This window comes from Drosophila simulans, chromosome 2R (genome assembly GCF_016746395.2).
Source record: "Drosophila simulans strain w501 chromosome 2R, Prin_Dsim_3.1, whole genome shotgun sequence".
In the NCBI taxonomy this organism is placed as follows: domain Eukaryota; kingdom Metazoa; phylum Arthropoda; class Insecta; order Diptera; family Drosophilidae; genus Drosophila; species Drosophila simulans.
The window spans coordinates 7,554,543-7,578,312 of NC_052521.2; the positions used below are offsets into that span (position 1 = coordinate 7,554,543).

The 23,770-nt window shown below is 42.4% G+C and overlaps 3 protein-coding genes across 8 annotated transcripts in view; all 3 read right to left on the reverse strand.

The window, feature by feature from the left end:
- The window catches only part of LOC6733832 (probable nuclear hormone receptor HR3), a 39,109-nt gene that overhangs the window by 11,875 nt on the left and 3,464 nt on the right, over positions 1–23,770 (reverse strand). The window contains exon 1 of one of the 5 annotated variants that reach the window (XM_016182389.3): positions 20,859–22,144. The exons of 2 other annotated variants lie outside the window; for them this stretch is intronic. In XM_016182389.3, the coding sequence (XP_016026836.1) occupies positions 20,859–21,603 (745 nt within the window). In that variant the 5' untranslated portion in view covers positions 21,604–22,144. Of the gene's footprint in view, positions 1–11,418; positions 11,549–20,858; positions 22,145–23,770 lie in introns of those variants that run through there. 2 more of the 5 variants (XM_039292822.2, XM_039292823.2) reach the window with 2 other exon arrangements.
- Positions 12,375–20,843, reverse strand: LOC123327145 (putative uncharacterized protein DDB_G0283779). Of its 2 annotated transcripts, none has more exons than XM_044922728.1 (2): positions 16,197–16,849; positions 12,375–12,927 (listed from the first exon to the last, which is right to left on the reverse strand). In XM_044922728.1, exon 2 carries the CDS (start codon positions 12,720–12,722, stop codon positions 12,375–12,377), a length of 348 nt encoding a protein of 115 aa, XP_044778663.1. In that variant the 5' UTR covers positions 12,723–12,927; positions 16,197–16,849. The 2 variants fall into 2 exon arrangements, 1 of the variants encoding a protein (XP_044778663.1); XR_006541644.1 differs by having other exon boundaries at positions 12,742–12,927; positions 16,191–20,843.
- Positions 22,633–23,657, reverse strand: LOC27208973 (THAP domain-containing protein 11). Its single transcript, XM_016184513.3, has one exon. It carries the CDS (start codon positions 23,025–23,027, stop codon positions 22,689–22,691), a length of 339 nt encoding a protein of 112 aa, XP_016026839.1. The 5' UTR covers positions 23,028–23,657; the 3' UTR covers positions 22,633–22,688.

A 23,770-nucleotide genomic window follows, 5' to 3' on the forward strand; every position in this document is an offset into this window, starting at 1 on the left:
ACGTCGACGTTGCCAGAGAGCAGGGAGCACAACCAAAACACAACACAAGCGCAGCTTGAAAAATGTGCCAAGCGCTGCTGCTTTTCTTGCCTTTTTGTTTTTCTTTTTGTTGTTTCGGATCGGAGAAATGTGTGACAGATGATGAGTGAGTGAGTAACCCGACTGGCGTTGTGTGAGTGAGTGACTGAATGTTTTTCAAGTGTCAATGAACCTTTCCCGCACGGCAGTATCTCACACCAACACACACACACACACCCAGAATTCTTAACGAGCGAAGAAAAAGAAAACAAAAACAAAATCGAAAAGAAAGTTCTCTGCCGCGCGCTCTCTTTGCTTGTACTTCTCTTCAATGGAATTCTCTTAAGCGCAACGCGAGAGCCACTCTCTTTCGTTGCAACTGAGCGCGCAGACAGATATTTAATTATGCTAGAATGTGTGTCGTCATCGTTGGCAAAGGTTTTAAAGAGGGTTTTTGGGGGGTATTAGGGGGACTTTAACGGCTGCTCGTCTCACTAAGCCGCCTTAAACTTTTTATCGTTCTCGAGCATTACGAAATACCCGAAATACTTGCACGGAAAATGCAGTATTTGTAATGCCTTTCCCCCGAAAACGTACACATAAATCTTTATCTGAAGTACCGGAATGTGCGTGTTTATGGGTCTTCAGACAGATAAGTCGGTGGTAACTGCACTGAAGAGCAAAGCGAAGAGAGGGGCACTTTTACCGTTATGACAAGTAAAAGCTTCGAAAATTACAGGCAATTCCCACTCATTTGTATGCAGTTCAGGAAATCGATAAGTCAAGCGATAGCACATGCATTTGTATTTCTTAAAGTCGGAGCTACATGTGTATTTACATACATTTTATATACAATTTAGTTTAAATAAAGTAAACAGAATTGTATATAAATAATTTTAAGAATGAATTCCTACCAAAGTTATTTAATTATTACAAAACAAAACAAAAAAATGTGTAGTATTTAATTGGTTTTTGGCAGTTAAGCAGGTCTATGCTTATGTTAATAAGTTGTTTTCATCGAAATAAATAATTTACTACCCAAGTATCTGTAATATGAAATATATTTATTATGTATCTGAATGTACCCAAATAACTAACTGAAGATAGTACTCGAATATGGGGTTTCCATGATTTCTACACACTTTAACTGTTATTTTTCCACCTGACTTCAAAACTTACCCATACCAGAACCCTAAATGACAGAAATAAGCTTACATGGTAACAAGTCACCTTTGGGTAATTAATTTTGAACCTACGCATATTTTCTCCCGCATTTGGGTTACCAAATAACAGGCGCAAATATTTACTTAATACGCGGCGCGGAAAAGTGTGTCATGAAATACATTTTATTGTCTTATTTGGCATTTTTTGCCTTGTGTACTTTGACGGCGAGAAAACAATATTTATGACATACTTTTCTCGAAAGGAAGGCAAATATTGGGTGAAATTGTTTACTTATCAGAGGTAAAAGTCGGGAATAAAAAGCTGAATTTAGTCTAAGTAAACATCAATATTAAGTGGCCAAGAGTTTCGATAAATTTTTAATTAACCGCGACTGTTTTGGCAACTGCTCACGAGTGGCACGAACGCCTCTGCTCAATGAAAACGCATCCATTCAATTATTAGGTAATTCCACAACATCACGTACACGCACCGTTGTCCGCTGGAAAACCTGTAATAGCAGATCAACTAAAGAAAACGGCATATCGTTGTTGATCAACCAACAAGTTTGCACCGCCTATGTGCAGCCCAAAGGAAAATTAATTGCCATCGAAAAGCGGTTTAAGAAAATAAATTCTGAATGGCCAGAGAGCGATGCGGAAAACCGCCCAAATATTTTGCATATGCAATTTATTTGCACTGCCCCGCGGACTCGCTTTCTTTTTGCACTGCTTCTGCTGGGTGCAGCAATAACCAGAAGTCAAAATTAATATGTTCTTCTTTATTGCGAATGCATGCCAGCAAAAAAAAAATGCAGTTCGCCAAGAAGCAGCAGCAAAAAAGCGAGTAAAAAGTGTGAAAAGCATTCGCACATGCATGTGTGCACACTGGCACACGAAAATTAATATGCAACGACATGTGCTAACGAAAAAAAACCCACACACATACGTACATACTACATGTATGTATGTAAAACTGGGTGGTAGGGGCGCAGGGGAGCAGGCCGCAGGGGGGCACAGGGGCCGCTGCATATGAATTGCAGTTTTTGGCACTGCGGCGAACGGCAAAGTCAAATAAAATAACAATAACAGCGCCAGAAACTATGGCAATGATATAAAAAATAACTCACACATAATACCTCACGAACAGTGTGACCAAATGCCGAGGAAACTTTGGAAATTCATAACGGAAATGCACACACCAACTTATATTATTGAATATTGAATAATTAAAGAAGCTTAGAGATTTTTGAGTATAGGGTCTCGAGCTGATAAGTAGGCAATACTATTGGCAAATGTTCCATCACTCTAATTAGTATTGTATAAGTAAGATTAAGACACAAAATTAAAGGCAGGTAGTTAGGTATACACATAGGAATAGTTTTGAACTGGGTATAAAATAAATAAGTGCTTTGAAATTCAGAAATGAGATTGTTATGTTATATGTATTTATCAAATTAACGTGCAGTTCTGAATTTAATACTTGATTTCATTCAATAATGCATCTGTAATTTGTGATCGTATATTAAATGCCTGGCTTTCAACCACTGTGCTGAGGCAAAGAGTGAAGCACAGTCAATTTTGAGTTGCCCATGTGGCAGCGCAGTCGCCTCTGCTGCGACTGCGATTGCTGTTGCTGCTGCTGCTGCAGCCGTTGTTGTTGCTGCTCTTGTTGCTGCTGCTGCTGCGACTATTGCACAAGTTGCTCGTTCGTCGAAACAGAAACACCGACAACGATGACGGCAGCGGCGTCGACGGAGGCACGAGCTCGCAGCGTCGGCAGTTCGCAATTCGCAACTCGCATTCGCAGTGGCAAAAAGCAGCTTCGTAAGTGGGTCAGCGAGCTGTGGGGTCAATGCACCAGCCGAGTGCCTTGTGGCCGAAAGAGAGCGCCTAAGAGCGCGCGCGCTCTCTTCGCTGCCGTGTTCTCTCTGCGGCCGTCGTGCTTCATTCTTTTGCCGCCAAGCAAATGCTAATAGAAAACGGGTTTTCAGCTTTCACAAAAAGTAAAAAAGTTCAAAATGAATGCTGTGGGGCGGAGGGTAGTGGAGGCTTAGAGGGGAACCTTTTAGCCGGCTGTGCGAAATGCCGTTAGAGAAGAAAGAGCATTAGCATCAGCATTAGCATGCTGGCTACGTAATTTGTCGCTTTCTTTTCGGCCAGCTCATTGTTTCCATTTACCCCTCGCATATTGGCGAGGCTTCTTAGAATGCCGTTAGAGTTTCGTAAGGGCCAAAATTCATTCATCCCGAATTATACATAATACGAGGCGGCTATAAGCTTCTCGGCTAACGGTGCCGTATGATTCGGTTCTTTTTTTGGCCACACGCCGCTGATGAAGACGTTGGCTTGGCATTTTTGTAATGTTTACATTTCGCACTCGCTCGCTCCCGCTCGCACCCTCTCGCTTCCCTGTTGCCCTCCCGCTCGCACTGCCGACGTACGTGACGCGCTCGTTCTTTTGTTGCCAACAAAAGAATTTCTCATATACAAATTTTTGACTGGGCCCACAAGTTTATTGACCCACGGAGCAGAGAAAAGGCAGCGCAAGAATTTGCCATTTTTAGACGATTTAATGAAACGCTTAGCATTTTCACCAAATGATGTAATTTCTCCTCGTAATCCGATCGCTTTCTATGCGAGATTTACACAAAGTATCGCCGAGAATGCCCGAAAATATATGCAAACACCTCAGTTCAGTTCAGTCAGGTCGTCGCACACATGACGTATGCGCAATTAATTATATTGTTTCCCAAACATCACGTATACGTTGCTTCACGTGATGATGATGCCAGGCGAGAACCCTTTCGGAAATATTTCGAGTGAGAGCGGGTGAAATTTACAAGTTTTCTTAGAAGTGATTCACAGCTCTGTGGAAAATTAGCTGTAAGTCGTCGAATTAGATTTACAGCCAATTATTTGCTCAGTTCGACGGAGCTAAATGTGTTCGCCATTAGCTAAATATTATTTTAGCTTAAATATTTTATATTTAAAAATATACATTATTTAGATTTATATGTATGTATATTTTTAAGGATGCAGCTTGTCAGAGCTCAGTTGAAATAACTTTTTCATGCTTAAAATGTCTTAGAAGTGAAGTGTTCTACTCTTAAGCTTGGAATCCTTATATAGATATTACTTTTATGCCTCACAGAATGTAAACAAGTTTTGAAAACTTACTGATTGCGGCGAAAAACAGCATTATGCGCTAAAATCACTCGGAAAATTCCCTGAACAATGCCTTCAGCCAGGAGTTAGTATGGGTAAATGCATATTTATGCGTTTGACATCGGCGTACGAAAAAAAAGCAAACAAGCCGCGCCGCAAGCATAAAAAGTAGGCCTGCGGCAATATTTATGCATGCTTCAAATGCACCAGCTATGGGGCAGCATAAATGAAACTGAACGGGAAAATGGAAAAATGGACAAGCTCGTGGAAAATACCTTGAAAACCTCAAAAGCCACACACCAAGCTGGTAAGCTGACTTCTTTGCTCTCCGATTGTTTTTCCCTCAGTTTTGCGCAACAAATGCACTTAAGTAGCCAATTATTTATGGTATTTAAGTGTTTTGACTAAAGCATCAAGCAAAAAGAGCTCGACGTCAACATTTGCCGCTGGCAGCTTGCAATTTGGCCAAAACAAGAATTTTCAAGTTGAGCCAGACCAAGACAGACTCAAAAATCCCATACAAATGTGCACGAAAAATGCAATCGGTGTTGGGGAAAAAAGCGTTCTTGAAGAAAATCCATTCATAGTGGTGGTCGTTGTTGAGTTGATGGAAACCAGGCAAACTCGTTTTTCCACCATTAATTAAAATTTGTTTTTCCCTCCTTTTTTTATTTCGGCTGAAATGTCTGCAAAATTAACAACAACTATGAAAACCAACAACGATTGCATTCGCTACTGAAAAAGCAGATGGAAATCCCGCGCGAGCGAGCGAGACGGCCGGGTGAGGGAGGGAGAGGGCAAGTGTGCTCTATCCGCCCTGTTGGCTGTACTGCCCGCTGGCGTCATGCAAATTGTAATCAACAAACAACAAAATTTTCTGTAGAGTTGAAAACTATACTGCAGGCACAGTGAGCCCTCGCCTTGAGATCGGAAATATATAATTAAAAGTGCTCAGTTTATGTTTTAAGCGCTGTAGCCATTCTAAAAAACTCACTAAACTAACTTAGTAACTAACTAAGTGTAAGTGTATATTTTTGTAGCACTTTTTGAAGAAGGCGTAACACTTTGATAATAGAAATGCATAATAAATACACGAATAATAGCTATATAATACAAAAGTTCCAGATAAAGTTGCCACTTAAAGGACATACAAGATATAACTTATATATGTACATATATTTGTGAGATATGTAATGAGTATTTCGCAGATATGAGTTTCATAATCTATCAACAATTTAAATGTTTCATTAATGTTCACCCACTGTTCACTTTGCTGGGACCAACAACAACATTCATTTTGTTTTTCCACTTTTCGCTGCCAACTTCACCGCCCGCTGCACCCGCACCCCCGCCTTTTTGGGCCCCTCTGGCTCCCCAGAAGCCCCCACCCCCCAATTCGCCCCCTTCCCCCCTCCGCACTTCATGCAACTGCTCGCGCCGCGTCGCACTAATATCCGTCCTTGGCTCGTCTGTTCAACTTTGTCCCAGTTTTTCGCATTTTGTTGGCGCGCTTTGCCTCCACAAACGTTGGCGTTGCATTCTGTCTAAGTGTGAGTGTGCATTCGGCTGTGTGTATGAGTGTGTGTGTGTGTGTGTGTGCTTGGAGCTGCCCTGCGATTGTGTGCGTTTCGTGTGTATATATTTGTCTATTCATTTGGCGACGCGACTCAAATGCAATGTCTGTGAATCTGTTTGTGTCTGCATTGTGGGGCACATGCAATCTTTTATTTGCTGCCTATATATACACGTATGCACACACACGCACACACAGGCGGGCGCAAGTAATCACGAATGTGTACTCCTAGATATATACCTCGCATATATTCGTGACAAACTCACGCACAAAACGTTAAACTATGCGAAGAGTTGCATAGATAAGATACGCAGCTGTTAGGGGAATTGAGGGGAGGAAGGGGGGCTGTTGCATTGGGTTAGATGGGAAAGGGGCGAGCAGGGGCGGGAGGGGCCCACTCATGCATCGCATTTGATGTCTGCTTTATAATTACTAGAATAATATCATTTAATTTATTTTTTCGCCGCTGCCTAACATAATGGAAGCGTTTGTTATTTCGGTTATTACATTTTTTCGAAAGCGTACTTTATTGAACGGATGTCCATTATATGTACATACATATGTGCATACATACATGTATCGTGATGTATGGTGCATATTTACGCACTCGAGAGACTGCAATTAACCCAATAATGCTGGACGTTAAAATAGAAGCGAAGCTGTTTAGAAACAGAGATACATACAAACACATATCACTGATGCCAAATTTGTTGAAATAAAATCAAAACTACATATATTGTGTAAATTTGATAATGAAACGTGTGCTTAAATTAGAACTATGGTGCATATTTTTGTATGCATTGCTATATTGACATATATTGAACAACATAGACTTTAAGTCAGAACTTTCTAGTTTTCTAGTTTTGTTGTACTCTATTTGGATTTCTTGTCTATAGCTTCGGTATATAGCATTGAAGTTGCGGTGGCCTTATGACACACATTCTGTGGTTAAGCTTATCTCGCGTATATGTAAAAAGTTATTTTTGCTTACTTGTACGTTAGGCGAACTACTACAATATACTACAATAGTTTGAGCAGAAAGACAAAGAGATAGCGGCTGTTCTTCCATCTTTGTCGTGGATCATAGTCCGAAAATAAACTAACAACAATCAATCGTGAAAGATAAAATGAATCGAAGCCGAACTTTAAGCGTGTCGCTGAATCAATACACCATATCTGCTACAAAATCAATTGATAATTCCCAGACATTTCGAGGGGTTGGGCTATGATGGGCTATGGGCTATATGTTCCTTGTCGCAATCTGGACGATTATGTTTGCCAGAGGTCGTTGAACCTGTCGTCGAATTGCTCATCTATTTGCTGGCCTTTTGGCCACAGTCTTGTAAGTTTCCATAAATTATCAGAATAAACAAATATGTATGTGGTTTGTGCATTTCATAGTTTTCTAGGACACAGGCGAATGAACTTTCGGGAACCATAATAACACCAGGAAAAAGAACACATTACTATATTTGCTTCCAGCAGACAGACCAAAATATTTCAAAATATTTGCATGCTCCACATACGGAATCTATATGGGATATGTATGGGGGTGGGAATTGATGGGGAATTCCATGCCAAATTTAGGTTTTTTTCGAGATGGTGCTGAATTCTGTGTGCTCAAGTACGGCCATATTCATTACAAACATCTGTCAAATAATTGGAATTTTCGCAGGAATTTGTTTGCCCAAGAGTTCCTGTCCTCCATGTACCATATGAAAGTGTAAGGAGATCTAGTACACACTCAATTTAATATTATACAACATTAATATCATTGCATAAATACAATATTTGTTTTAACATAACCTTTTGAATGGACAAACTATATTTGTTATTTAGCATGTGAGACTAGTTTTAATGCTCATCTAGACAACTCTTTTAAGTCTTATGGCATCATGTAATAGAGTAAGATCAGCAGGTTTTGTCCATTCCTCTTTATTTGCAAAAATAAGTGTTTATTTATTATTATTTTTTTTTTTAATTTAATACAATACAAAAGAAACAGTAATAATTCTTATTTTCAAATAATTTTCCAAAACTATTTCAATTTTTGTATAGATTATTTTACATATGTTACATATACTATTTAGCCCCTTTTCTAATATTATCGGGATATTATTATTATCGGGATATCGGGATATTATTCTTATCGGGACCGATAACATGCCTATCGATCAATTCTTATATTATTCTAAAAATGGATAGCTTGAAGGTTTCAGTTAATACAACCCAAATATTTACTGTATATATAATAACCTCGCATTAAATGATCACGGGGCTGGTAAATCCTATTTATAGGCTTTATTCCCTCTTCCCAATCGAATAACGGTCGGCCAGAAAAGGAAGTCAAAAGTTCGGCGACTTTTCTACGATGAGCAATTAATACGGCATTTACATGAGCGATAGAAGCCGTAATCGTGGAAATTCACGCAATAATTGTCAAACAAAGAATTTCCCTTCTTCTTTCTTCTTTCGCCTTCGCCTTCTCCCTCTCCCACTCATTCGCTTTTATGGCTCCAAAACTTTGACTGCATAAATAATAATTTCAGTTGGCTTGAAAAGAGAAATAGAAATGGGGGAGAAGTGGAAAAAGCCGTAGAAAGTATTGCCCATTGATTGTAGTTGTTGTTTTTTTTTTTTCATATAGTTTCTTTTCTTTTTATGTTGTAATGTGCGTGGTGCGAGCAGCGCAGCCGGCTGCTCTGTCGACGTCGACCGCGACGCACGCTCCCGCATAACAGTCAACGAACGCTCCACTCTCACGCACTCTCTCCCGCTCTCCCACTCCCGCCAGCGCTCGCTCTCTCCCCCATTTGCTCTATCGGAAAGTGCGTGTGTGTGCGTGCGTGCGAGTTGAATGACCGCCGAAAATAATTTTTTCCTCGATTTTAGACTTTTACTATGTTGACGCTGGCGATGATGATTGTGGATGTAGCTATGCACGCATGTGTGTGCTTTGGCGCTTCTCGCACAGACACACTGAAACGAACTACTCATGCACAGTGGTGTGTGCAGCGGGGTTTTGGGGGGTCAGAGGTAACAAAATTGGGCTTTTAATGATCGAATTTTTCGGTAAGTATATCTCATTCGAACATAAACTTTTTAGACTTAATTTAAATTTTAAAAATTGAAAGAAAAATGTGATAAGCTGCACAGTTGATCCTAGCAGAAATCTAGAACCCCTTTCTACGCCCCTGGCCGCACGCACACTTTCGCAGGCAGTCAGAAATTTTGTAGCTCCATAGTTTTGGGTCTTTCGTTTGTTTCGAGTGTTAAACGGGCGTTCGCACTATCTCGCAGGGGCGGTGGGGGGCATGGGGCGGGGCGGGCCAGGCCGGTTCGGGCTTGGGCCTGCATGGGTCGCTTTTTTCCACACATTTCTTTCTTTTTGTTTTATTTCGAAGGCATGTGTGTGTGTGCGTGTGAGCGGACTACACAATCAGCTAAAGCAACAGCAGCATTTCACTTTAACAAAACTTTTCGGTCTGGCTTTTTTGAATATTTTTTATTGTTGCCACTGCGCCGTCTCGCTCCCACTGCAGCCAAGGGCCCATCTTGTCAACTCTTTCGCTTTTTAAATTTCGTTTTTGGCCGCTTTCTGTTTACGCCGCTAAATTTCTTTCTTTCACTTTGCCTACGTTTCTATCTGTTTCACCAACGGAAAGGCGAAGAAACACCAGCGAAACGCAGTAGCAGCGGCGAAAAAGTGAAAATTTCAATAATAAAATAAGAGTTGATTTTGCGGAAGTCGTAAAGGCAAATTGCATGCCAAAAGTAACAGTGACCAGCGGTCAGAAAAAAGCGACCCCCTTTCCACGCCCCTGCAGCTCCCTTAATTACTTACACGCAACTTGGAAATCCCGGGGATAGATTGCTGCCCGCGATTAAGATTTATGTTAGAAATAATATCCTCCATGTTCCCAACTCGGGCACTAATTGCATTCGCAGCTGACCTGCTAAGGGGTCAAAGCACCCCAATTAAAGTCGAATTAATTCAGCTCCGCCTGCCAAGCCTTAAGTCCTGCGAAGGATTTAATAATCCTTCAAAGCACCATTTTCACCTTCTTCAAATTAAACTAAAGACATTAAGATTATATTAAGCATTTAACTTTGAAAAGCAAACATGCTAAAGTTACACGCAAAACTAATTTCTTTTAAAATATTTGTGCGAATAATTACTTAAATCAATCGAAAGATTGCACAGATAAAGATACATACTGAATAAACTACTTTTTTGAGTAACTGAGCTTGGAAAAATGAAATGTAAGTTAATGGTGCGTTACTTGCTTAAAGATATTCATTCATCGAAACAAGATTTGGCCCTAAACTTGCTATATTTCATTTACTACTTAAACTACCAAGATTTCCCTTTTCGCCGAATAAAAATAGCCACAAGCGAGCCAATTGTACAGAGCAAAAAATACAAATCTCTTCAATAAGTGTAAAGTGCAATCAAGTAAGCTAATTAACCTATACATACATACATATATAATAAACGCACACTTGCAAGCGTGTATTTCATACATATTCGCTCACATAGTATTATATTTATATGGCTTGTCGCAACTTTGTTGGTATTACAATATGTTTTTACGACTGACGCGCGAATTTTAATTCGCAAGTTTCTTTTCCATTTTATTTTATTATGATCGCCTGCTGTACGCTTTTTATGACACATGTGTTACATACACAATTTGTATCTTTGTATCTTTGTATCTATTTATCTGTGGCAGCAGCGAAGAAAGGGTCTGCAGCCGTCTCTTTCCCGTTCTCCGATTGCCTGCCTTTTCGATTTGAATTAGTTGAATTGTCAATGCAAAAAAGTCAGCAAACCACTCGCACAAACCAACACAAATACACGCAAGTGTGTTTCGTAATATTCGTTTGTCTGTCTTTCTTCATTTACGAATTTCATGGATTTCCCTTAAATAATTTTTGTTGCTGTTGTTGGCCAAGAAACCCAAGTGACTTTCACTGTCAGGCCAGCGAAAACGCAAAAATAACGAAAAGAGCAGCCAGCAGCCACTCATTTCGGGACCAACTGACTGACTGACTGACTGACTGACTCCGCTCTGCCACATAAAACCAGCAACTTAACTGGATTTCATTAAGTTTATACTTTATTTCACAGCTTTGTGCAATTCCCCTGTTGATTTTTGCGGGACGAAAGTTCACACTTGTCGCTTACTTAATATGATGTCTTGAAACAAAATGGTCTACAACTTCCTGAAGAACGAAAAGGGGCACTCCCCCTGGTTTGATGTATTTCTTAAGATTTGTGTTACATCATAGGAATTGTACTCATATTTTGATAGATTTAAAAGTATCTAGTTAAATGTACCATTAATTTCTTATAAGGACTTCTTCGTTGCCAGCTATTTAGATATTAACCAGCTTACTACTTCTTAAAACCATTTTCTTTGAATTTTCGCAGCTTTTTTGGCTTGCAGCATATTTATTTATTAATTTTAAAGGATTGAAATATTTATGGTGTATTACCTTTAATGGAACCGCTGGAGTTGTTTTGTCCCGCCGGCGATTGGACGTTGCTTTGACCGAGGTTGTTTGCGTGTGCTTCCAGTTTCGAAGTGACGCTGCTCCACATGTCAAACATACGTTGCGTATACATAATTATTAGTGGGAAATGCGAAGCTTTGGTGACGTTTCAAACGTTTGCCGGTGCTGCTGCTGATGTTGTTGATTGGTGAAATAGTTGCAGTTGTAGTTGTAACCGTAGTTATGTACACTTGGTATCAGTTGATGCAACCGCTGATGAACACGGGCACTCACACCGACGGCCATACGCGGCGTATGCGCAATTTGTCTGCTCTTTGCAGTTGAATGAATTCGGTTTTCGCTTAGATCTTAGTTTTCTTTCTTGCTTGTAAATGTGTAAAACGTTGTATACAGTACTTAATATATAGATATATATATATATACTTTATGTAGCTGCCCTTCGGTTCCAATTGTATTAGCCAATCGTCTTATTGCACTTGGTCTTTACTTTTGTTTTGTGGCTTGTGTTTTAGCTAGTCCGCAGATGCTTTCGTGAATGAATTTTCAGCGCTTTTCGCATTCAGTGTGAATCAAGAACTATCACAGTGTGTGTGGGTGTTTGTGAGACGGGCGAGGGGCGGTGTGAGGGGGCTTGCCAATCGATATATATGTATATATATTTGTTTTGTATATTGCTATATATCTATATGTATGTATATAATGATCTAACGTTGTCAGGCCTGTAGGTACTAAATTGTTGATGTTGTTTGGATCTGATGTTATATGTGGTTGCTGCCGCTTAATTATGGGGTTTCCTTATTAATTCGTTTATCAAACTATTTGTTAATAAGACACTTGTTCGCGTATGTATTAAACTTGTTTAGTTATCTATCGTTATCGTTTATTTAAAGCAATTTTCTATGATTTGATAATATCTATTTAAATCGAACGTTCAACGTTTAGCCCTTTTGCAGTAAGTGCAGATTGTTGCTGTTGCTGCTGCTATTGTTATTGCTATTGTAGTTTTTGTTTTTGGTTGCTTTGGGCAGTTGTTGTTGCTGTAGCTTTTGTTGTTGCTGCTGCTTTATCACTTTCACTGCGTTGTTGTTGTTGCTGCTGCTGCTGCTACGGTTGCTGTGATTTTTATTGTGTTGCTTGTTGGTGTTGTTGTTGCCGCTGCTGCTGTTGGTTTCCTTGTTGTTGCTGCTGCTATGCTCATTGTTTTGTCGATTTCTCTGTTTTGCTTGATTCCAAATCAAAATTTCCAAAAATACGAAAATTTCACGACAATTAATTCCGGAAGACATTTAGGCGCAATCTGTTTCTCATCGATTCGAACTGTCGCTGCCGTGGAAACGTTCATCTGTTTGTTTTCAGTGTATGTGTTATTCAAACCCTCAGCTTGAACACTTTGATGTACAAAATGGTTTGGCCAGTTATGTAAATACTTTTGCTACGCACTGTCAGCCATGGCCAAATCATGGCATTCAGCATATTGCACGGGAATGATGTCTGCAAGATGAGAAATCGATATACAAATTGCCAAGATCGTCGATATTCCGATAACGAAGATCGTTCAATAAGTAATCGAGTGTGTGTGTGTACGGCGAAATTGATTTCAAATTCAAATTTTTTATATTTTAAATTAAAGTTATGTTATGTTCAGAAAGAAGAAAATCACAAAATCCATCTTCGTTAGTTTCCCTTGTTGCAATATAAAGTTGAATTTCGTAGTTCGAGCTTGTCTATACAACAAATAGTTAACTGTTTTCAATTTATATGTGTGGAATCCCAAATTAGTAAAACTGACAGCTATCACCTTTTTTATTATGACTTAAAATGAAATTCCTTTTCTTTTTGATGGAACGTGGTGTATTCCATTTTTATCTGTACTAATAAGTTATATAAAGTTAAAATCCTTCAGTAATGCCTGTTTCCATATCAGAATCAAAGCTAAATACTCTCTTATATGAGTCAACAAAGCAAATGATATAGTTTATCATATACAAAATGCAATGTCCATTGGCAATCGATGTTTTTCCCTGTGCAGGCATCGCAATTCAGGAACTGTGCCGAACCCCGAGCTCTCCCTTTTTTCGGTTGGCAACTCCCTTCGGCTGCTGATGTCTGTATGGACATGAGCATGGAAAATCGATAGAGAAATGGGATTTAAGGGTGCCCAGACAGACGATGGGTGCTGCGGGGCAGGAAGGGGGCTCTAATGGGGAAAAACTGTGAAATGCAGCGCATAAATCTCGTCGCCAAGCATAGTGGGTGTGTTGGTGTATTAGTGTGGGTAAACATAGAAAAAAGTTCTATGACCCAAAGCTCAAACACACGCACACCCACACAAACACACAGTGGAACAGAGGAAAAGCGAGCGACAAACGAGCCGGCAAACCCAATGAATATAAAAACATTTTTACTTTTCTCTCACTCTTTTTTGGAGGGGGTCTTTGGGGGAGTGTAATCACTTTGTTGGTGGTTTGGGGGTGGCTTTGGGTGGCCATGCGGAAGCCTCTGGCAGACATATAAAATACGTCACCAAAGCGACAGCAACAACACTGAAATTGTGCCAGCTCAGAAGCAGAGAGAGATGGAACGCGAAGGGAGAGTGGGACAGAGGGAGAGAGAGAGAGCGGGAAATTTACATATAGACAAAACGCAAAGAAAACGCTGAAAAGAAAATGAAAATGAATAGCCGCACAGTGGAAATGAAAAATTCTCTCGCAGCGACAACGAACTTACTAACGGTACTAAAGCTAACGAGCCGGTCAAACCGATGATGAAGCAGCGCGAAAGAGAAAGAAAGAGAGAGCGGAGAGATGTTCCGGAGGGGGGATGGGGGCAGAAGCCGAAGGCGGTTACAGTTACAACAGCAACAGAGCGACAGCAAAGCAGACGACAAAGTTTACAAGGCAGCGCTGCCGGCGTCGCAGTCGCAGCACTGCTTGTACTGTTGCTGTTGCTGTGTTGTTGTTGCTGCTGCCGTCGCAGTACGTTGACGCCGACGAAAAAGACCAATGACCTATGGGTGGGCCATGCCGCTGCCCCCACTTTTCCGCCTGGGACTTCTGCTTAGGCTGTTTTCCGCCTCTACACGGCAAGAATATCTGTCTTAATCAGCAATTTGGTAATCCCGTTACGTGCCATCACCCTGCAGAGAATGTATCTTTGAGATACGTTAGCCTTTAAGTCATTGTTTATGATTCAAACTAATAATGAAAGGCTGGGGTAATCAATTAGTTTTAACATTTGCCTAACATTTTGAATCTTAGCTGTTGTTACTACTCATTTTTGCTATTTGGTTTATTTTGTTGATATTATCATTGGTATTAAATTAGTAAATTGTATCTAATATGGGATTCTTATGAATGGGTTAACATTTAAACAAAAAAAAAAAGGAAATATTAATATTACAAATCAGGACGAAAACAGCGGAACTACTTTTCTCTGCGTGTAACACAAGTTGTTGTTGTTGCTGGGGTGGCACACTTATGGGGCGACACATGCAGTGAGCGCGTGTGTGTGTGTGCTTAGCAATGTTGTTCCACTAACGGTAATGCAAACAGTCGACTAAACAGGCAGGAGGAGCAGTAGAAGAACCGGGGGAACAGGAGGCGCAGAGTGGGTGGCGCTGGCGACGACCGACTTTGCTCTGCTGTGAACTCGCCTGAACTGGAAAGTCGGTGCAAGTACTCGTACTGCCGCCTCTAAACTGCTTCTAACGACAACAATAACAATTGTTGATAATCATAAGTTGCCACAATGGACACAGACAGAAAACTGCAGCGCCAACAAAGGGCCACAAGCTGTGGACAAGAAAAGGGCATATCATCTCGGCTTTGTGCCCGGAGATTCGGGCTCCACAGATCTCCTCGGAGGATGGAGCACAACGGCAAAGACAATGGACCCCAAAAGAATTGCCCGTGCAGCAGATACTCGGAACGGAGCCCTATGAAAAATTGCAAAAGCCTTTCAGCTGACAGTTCGCCAAAGTTGGTCGAAAATGGGGTTGTTAATTGGGGGATACTGCCGCGTATATGGGATGCCAAGCAAGCTGGATAATCGTTGTTGTGACTAGGAAACCATATTTCAAGAATTTGAACTTTTGAAAGCACTTAGCACACATTTTATTGTCTTGAAGTTTAGTTTCAAACGAATTTGAAACTTTCATGGCATCAGTTTAAGTCAGTTTTAATATTTGATTATTTTAAAGGGACGGAAGAAAATCGTAACTCTTCTACTGTTTTATTTTACAATAATCTGTTTTTGATAGCATCTAATCCTAAAAAAACAATAATTTGTAGACTTTGAGCAAGTTACATTTTGAAACAATGTTTTTTGTACTAGAGATGAAATCTAAGTCCAGCTTGTAGCTCAGCGATTGCAAACAAAAATATCGAACCATTCAATTAAATTTCATCGCCTTGCATTTACTTATTGCAGTTTTAGACACGTGTACTTAATAAACCCCCAAGTTCTAACAAATACGTATAGAAGCGAAATAGCCTAAACGATGCCATAAATTTATTTTCCCAATCATCAAATCCCCGATCGTGTGATATATCCGAAAAGTGGTGGTTAGCCATCCAATTAGAGGCAAATAGATTATTCCAATAAATTATCCAATTTGCGGGCGATGAAGGCGGCTTTCGCCGTGTTGCGATGAGGGATTTCCTCGATGGATTTTTGAATTTTTCGTTTTGGTTAAAAATATTTTTGTATATCCTTGTGGCACACACACACACACTCTTTTGTCACATTGCTCTTACACATACACGGAGATTGGCTTTGTTTTTGTTGCACAATGTCGTAGGGAGGCTGTGGGGGGATTCTCCTGGGTTTTTTCGGGAGTATTACGTCACTGGCACTTCCGTTTCCGTTTTTTACTCGCGGAGAGAGGGCGCGCAATTGCTGTTGCAGTTGTAGGCACGATGTGGAATTTGAATGCACACGATATTGATTGATTGACTGGTACTGTATATAGCGATATATATAGGCGTATCCTATGATTTTGTTTTGATCTGAAACCGAACAAACTTCATCTGCCGCCGCATGTTGCAAGGCCTTAATTCAGCATATTTTACTATTATTTTTTCAACACACTGGCACACACTCGCGCTTCGTAGTTTTGCCTTTTGAGTAAATTTGCTTTTTGGGGGCTTTTTCCCGGCTGAGTGGGGGTGGTGAGGCGTTTTGGGGGAATTGGGGGGCAAAACGCATAGGCACACGCACACACACACGCACACGCACGGCGCACACACACGAGCGATGGGAAATGAAAACGGTACAGAGTATAAACAACAACAACAAATAATTAATAATAAAGATACAACGCGCCACGCATCGTAACCCGCCGCCGCGAAACGCTCAATACGAGGTGTAGCTGAAGAGTGCCGCAAAATGTTATCGACTGTTCGTTGTCGTCGTGCCGCGGCAGCGACGCCGGCGGCGCAGCAGCAGCGCCGCAATGCGGCAGCAGAGCTCGGGCTCCCCAAAAGCAAAAGAGAGGGAGACAGCGAGAGAGCGCAAGAGAGAGAAGTGGGTATATGTGTCTCTGTGCCGATGACTTCTTCAGTTCGCTGCCCCAAGCCCCCGCCCCGCTGCCGCCATCACACCCACTTTTGCCTCGTCCGCTTTGTGCCGTTCATTCGCTATGGCAACCGCTCGGCGAAGAAAAGAGTCATAATCAGCTGTTATCTGTGCTCTAGCTCTCTTTTTACACCCCGGGCTTTCTTTGACTAAGAGAGAGGGTGGCAGGAAAAGAGAGGGAGCTTTTGGCGCTTCCTTCGATTAGCAGGTCAATTGCTTTTTAGGCCAAAATGTGTACACTGCAGTTGCGAGCAATTTAATTGCACTTCTTACTTTTGCACCGCCGACTGGCCAAATTGTTTCCAATCCTTTTTCGGGGGCGGAAGTGGCAATTGGCCCTAAATTATACCGCTTGAGTCCTGCCGACAAGCTTTTAATGATTGAAAAGGCTTGGGACTCTTAAGCTGCGCTGATACAATTATTTTATTAACTATGATTAAGTAGGCTTATACGCTTTGAGGTTTTAAATTCATGTTAAGTGAAACCTGTGTAAAATTATGTGGTGATATAAATAGGATAATTTCTAACAATGGGGCGCTATAAGGTCACAAGTTTTTCCATCAGGGCAGTGACTAAAGAGTATCTTATAGTCGAATTCATTTACATTGTACTCATATTAATATTTTACAGCTGAATTGCTAGCAGACTGAAGAGAATATTTCTATATTAATTATATTTTGTAATGTTGTATGGTGCATTCACCATAGGTTTCCTTCACTCAAGTATATAAATCTCTTTACTTTGATAATAACGGACTAACTTGTATTAAAAATTCACAGTTTTATAATAAAACTTGCGGTTCATAACATAGCCCTTGACGGTTACCTGCAAGCCCGCTTTCAATACTATAAACCATTGCACGCGGGATCTCAGTTCTTAGACAATGAACACAAAAAAACTGGGTTAAGTCCCAGAGTGATGAATTTTTTATGGATTTATTTTTATTAATTTTATAAATATTCAAGCCATTACGTGTGGCACAAACAAATTTAGAAATCCAAAAAATCACCGAACAGTCAAGGTGAACTGCACACGGAGTTTGTGCTGGCCAATTAAAAATGTTAAAATTAGTTTAAGTCATTTGGCAACTTGCTTTCGAAGTTTGCCAAAATGAAAAGCGAACCACAATATCAAAATAAAAAAGTAAATTTCCATGTAAATGTTGAAAACAAAAAAGAAACAAACTTCGCTCAAGTTATAAATTAATATTTCGTTTACGATAATTTATGTATTTTCGTTGACGTCCAATACTAAAGCCATTAGCTTTGTATCTCGCAGATACAAAGATACATGTGTGCGCGCATAATTGGAATTTCGCATAGACGAGTAAGAGATGAGTTGGTTACGAAATCGCCGGGCAATATCGATGAAGTTTGGCAAAATCGAAAATATGATAATGAAACTTCGCCACGCTCGATTGGAGACGAAATCTCATGCGGCGCTGACCTGGCTAATAGCCACAGATCCAGGTCCAGACGACCAGGTCGGTCAATAAGCCGCAGATTCATGCATGAAATGCAAAGCGTTGTCCAACCAAATTATAATGAACCTGGCTCCGATTCATATGGGAAATTACAGCAACAAACACCGCCAATATATGCCCCATCGCAAAAGTGATAGTGCGCAGCTATATATCTCGTAATCCGCCAGTTGCAACATCACCGACGACGGCGACAACGCGCCGAACTGCCAAAGTCCATCGACCACGTTCAGGGTCGGTTCATCTGCAGAAAGGTTCGGATGAAGAAAACCTTTATGTTTTAGCTTTGCATTTTTTTTTTTTGCCAACTACCATTATGTGGGCTAATCATTGTCAAATCCGCTTGTGTTAGGGGGCTCTGAACGGGTTTTTCAAACCATTTGAATCATTTGGAAAATTTCACGTGATGGGTACTTTACAAATCGATAACTATAAAATTCCCTTTAAATGTACAATAATATTATAAAGATATTTCAAATATTAATTTGTGGTAAAACATATAAGAAATGTTGGTAATAACATGTCACTTTTCTAGTAATATGAATGTATTATGTGAGATTAGAAATAGTTTCTAAGAACTCCAAAAATTTAGGCGAACAAGTAGAAATCATTTAGAATTTTAGACATATAAGAATATTATTTCCAAGCCGATACAAATCCCGTTTCATCTCTAGTCAAAATAAAACTATAAAAGACTGTTCGTCACATTCGCAGATCGATCATTCAGCTTCTGGAATTGTGAGAGCAGTTAATCTCGGAAACAAATCGATTGATCTGTTCCTTGAACGCCATCTCTGTTCTATCGGGTACAACAATTAGGTAACGATTCATCGCCTCGATCATCAATCATGGGACCAGAATATCCGACATTTTGGCCACCGCCCCAGCCCGCTAATGAGCCATGCAAGTGGATACGGCGGCCCCCAGCGCCAAGATATCAACAGAAACTATAAAATATAGATCAATCTTGGCCAAAACTGTAGGGCTTCTGCATGAGAAGTCGTGTCAGTGGCTGACACTCATTTGTAGTCATCAAGTGAACCGAGTCGAGGGAGCAGACTCAACTCGCTGGCCCGGGGCGCTGCCAAATCAATTTTTCAGCTTAGCCGCCCCGCGCCCTAAGCCCGTTCGCTGTTTGGCTGCTTACACTAAAAAAAAAATAATGTATTCTTCGATAATAAAATGTCCTAAAAACAAAGCATAATGCTACTTGTGTTGAAGATACGACAAATTTAAAATATTTGCACAAAGTGTTCTTATAAAGATTATTTTAGTTAGTTTTAGCTTAGTTTCTTCAGCCCTTTTTTCCAGTGTAAAAACGTTCATTCTGTTCTAGCCAGCTTGAGTTTCGCTCTCAGTCCGTTTGAGCCTTCATTCAGGTAACTGTATAGTTTGTAGTTGACGTTTTTACCGCTAAGGTTCGTGCTACGGTAAAAATATGAGGGGCCGAGCAGAAGAACGGTGGTGGTGCTGCTGCTGCTGTGCCGCAACAGCAGTAAAGCGAATATGCCGAGGCAGGGAGAATCGCAGAAACAGCTAACAGAACCTAATGATAAAGAACGCCATCTAGACTTGGCCAAAAGCTAGTCAGCCTAGCAGCGGCTTATTTAGTATGTCAAAACATGTTTTTGTTGCTGCTTGTATCTGTATGTGTGTTGGTTGCTGCTATTGCCGCTGTTTGTTGACTATGGAAAGTGGGCCACATGGCCGTAGCTGTTGGTGTTGCTGCTTTGCTGCGGCGGCTGCTGCTGCCGCTGCTGCTGCAGCCACACAAAGGTGAATAGCCAATAAATCGAGGCTTGTAAATTGAAATTCTTTTTAGCATGGGGTGTGTACACCGTGCAGTGTACACAGTACACCTGTTGTTGCAGTTGCTGCTGCTGCTGCTAGTGTTGCTGCCGCTGCTGCTGATGTGTTGCTGATGTGTCAGCCTGTTAATTGCCGCTGCCTGGGATGCTTGCGCAATGGGCGAGCGTTCATTTGCATAGCACGGATTCTGGCGGGGAAGGGGGATATGGGTGCGATTATCTGAACCATCGCTGATCGCTGGTGGTCGCTCTGGGCGAGTGCTCACTGTGGTTAGCCGGCGGTTGTTCGCCAGCACTCGCAACAAGTGGAATTCTCGCCGAGTTTTCTGGGGTGCGAACTCATCACTCGCGGGAATCCTTGACTTAAGGTCTTTCAAATATTTGCTACAATCACTCACGATGGCGTTTGTGCTATAAAAAATCGCAAGTAACCGGCAAGAGGGACAAAGAACATTGCTTTGCATATGAAGATATATGATAGATAGATATATTAAAGTTTCGAACAGTATATATATTCCCAAATTGACTAAAATATACTTGAGAGTTGCACTGGAACATACCTGTCATGGCTCCATTGCTGCTGCTGCCGCTGCTGTGTTCTCTGCTGTTTTCCCTGACCGATGTTGCTGTTGCACTTGCTGTTGCTGCTGATGTTGCAGATGCTGCGGATGTTGCTGATGTTGCTGTTGATGTGGCAGCGGGCTTATGAGTCGTGAGCGGTGTCATTGGCGGAGGAGTTCGCTCCTTTGTGTGTTTCAGGGAGCCCTCCTGGCTGGTATTGCTGGCCATGTTTTTGCACACGGAACTGATATTGCTGATGCTGCTAAAGCTGCTGAGGCTGCTGAAGCTGCTGGAGCGCGCCAATGCCGGTGGATCCGATAGGAATTTCACCTGCTGCTGCTGCTGCTGTTGTGGCCGCGACTGTGCTGGCCTGGTGGTGGCCAATCTCTTGGGCGCCGGAGGCTCTGGCTCAGTCTCATCCTCGGGCTCGCCCTCCGCCTTCAGCTCAGCCTCGAGCTCGTTTTCCAGGTCCGGCTGCACGGTGGCTATGATGGTGCCGTCCTCGTTGGCCTGCTCGAAGCAGACGTCCAGCAAGGTGGCTCCGCCACCCGCCTGTAGGCCGGCAATATCCTTGAGATCTATCCAACTGGCGCCCAGCTTATCCGCATCGCTGAGGGGTAAGCTCAGCACCCTCGTGTCGCCCTCGTCCACGATGTGGAAGGATTGCGTGGGCTCGATCTTGACGATGATGGGCTGATTGGCCAGTATTTGGGCGGGTGGCGCACTGCCCAGCAAACTGGCCATGTTCTCCTCCTCCTCGTCGGCGGCCTCCAGTTCGCTCAGCTGCTGCTCGATCTGCAGGTAGGTGTTACTGCTGGAGTTGGCTGCCACACCCGACTGCTGCTTCAGTACGTCCAGTTTGAGGACCGTGCACTTGTCGGTCTGCTGGTACTGGTGCTGCTGCTGGGGTCGTGGCAGCAGGGTCAGGGCGGGAGCACCCGATGTTCCAGAGCCTTCCGTAATAAAGGCCAATGGTGGAGACGTGCCCGTGGACTTGGTGGACACACTCCGCGACGACTGGATCAGCTGGGGCAGTGCTGGCGGTGCTCCTCCACTGCCGCCAGCGCCAGAGGCACTGCTACCACTGCGTGCCACAATGGTCGTCGAGACGGGCAGCGGGATTATTGAGATGGAGGGCACCTTGCTGCGCAGATTGGCCACCGCCGCTGCCGTGGCGGCATCGGTGCCGATGTACGTTGGACCGCCGCTCGAGGATTTGCTGCCGCCGGCGGGCTTGGCCTGCTGTATCAGCAGGAGATCTCTGGGCCTATCCGTTGTGGCGGCCGTTTACTCACAAATGCTCTCAAATGTCCGGGTTTCGCCGTCGCTTAAAACACTAAACACTCACACTTTCACTTGGTTCATTGCTTGGATTTCTTGGTTTCGTTTATGCTTGTATTTGTTACTTGTTATATTTTGGTTTTTTGGGTGTAGAAGCACAACATCGAAATAAATTGAAAATCAGCCTTACGAAAGTGCACTTAAAAAATTGTCGACTAAACAAGTTCATTCATACTGCATTGCCTCGATTGCTTGTCAATTGGTGTAGATACCCCAGAGGGGGTGGCTTAATGAGGGGCTGGGGGTTCGAAAGGGGCGGGGGCTTTTAGGGGCGTAGTGGGGTCTGCAGATGCACCTGTGCGTTTCGTTTCGTTCGGTTCGTTTTTGGTTCGTTTTGCAGCTGGAAATACGCGTCGTATACTTAACGTAACTTTGTGCGATGCATAGAGTTCGACATTCCGATTAATGCTTTCCACTTGTGTTGATTTTTTGAGTACATTTGGGTTAGTCTTTTCGGTTTTGGGTTGTGTTTAACTTTACTTTACTGCCTAATATGCAGCAATTGTTGCTGTGCCTCGGTGACTGAGCCTGCTTCTGTATCTATGTCCTCCGCGTTTGCCTGTGGTCGTTGTCATCCTCGTTTTCGTATCCTGCTGCTGCTGCTGCTGTTGTTGCTGCTGTTGCTGTTGCTGCTGCTGCTGATGTTGCTGCTGCTGTTGCTGCTGCTGCTGCTGCACATGCAACGCGTCGCCGCTGGATGGCTGCAAGGCTGCGCTGCAGCATTCGGTAGTGCCAGCGCCATTGGAACCCGACCACGTCAAAACAGTTGGAAGTGTGCCTCTGGATCTGGATGTGGATGTGCCAATGTTGCTGTTGATTTCCCACATCGCGGCACGCAACCCTATGCAACCACCACCCCGAGCACCACCTCCATCCTCGCAGCAACAACAACCACCAGCTGTGTGGAAAGTGGCTTTAATAATCGATTTTTCAGCGGCACACTTGCGAATCAATATTTGGCAAACAGGAGCAGCGCTGCAGCTTTCCCTTTTCCTAATCGGACTTCTATCCCTTAGCTTCTGTATTAATTAAGCACTGTTTTCAGTTTGTTTCACTGTTGGTTGGGGTGTGGATTTCACTGTTTCAATATTTGTATTTTCACTTTCAGAGATCTGTGGCCAAATGCACCGCGCGCGTTTTTTGTGACTCCTTTTTGTCGATTTTGAGAAGCAGCTGACCGGAGCTGCGTCCTTTACAGGAATGTGTCCCAAATTCGAGTGCCACAAACACAGTTCGTTCTGCCGCTGCACAAACTTTCCGTTTCGTGGGGGTTGCGCCTCAGTTTCTGGGAAAAGGAAAATCCGAGTGTGTGTGTGCGTGTGTATCCGCATGCAAGTTGAAAAATGGGACTCGCTGCGAACTGCTGCGAAAATAGGGTTAGTAGGCATAATGCCAAGTGCATAGCCAGGAAAAACTGGAAGCCACAACACGAAGGAAAACGAGCACAGTCGAACGTTAGTTGCGCAGCTTTTCCACCCTTAAAATCTCAGCGGGGGCGGGCTGAGGGCCGGGAAAATTTCCGTCGTGGTGAGAAAGCGTCATGGGAAATTTCTGCACGCTGGAGGTGGAA

Excerpts from the sequence above, each read along its gene's own strand:
- LOC123327145 (XM_044922728.1), bottom strand. The coding sequence starts at position 12,722 with ATGTCTTCCGGAATTAATTGTCGTGAAATTTTCGTATTTTTGGAAATT.
- LOC27208973 (XM_016184513.3), bottom strand. The coding sequence starts at position 23,027 with ATGTGGGAAATCAACAGCAACATTGGCACATCCACATCCAGATCCAGA.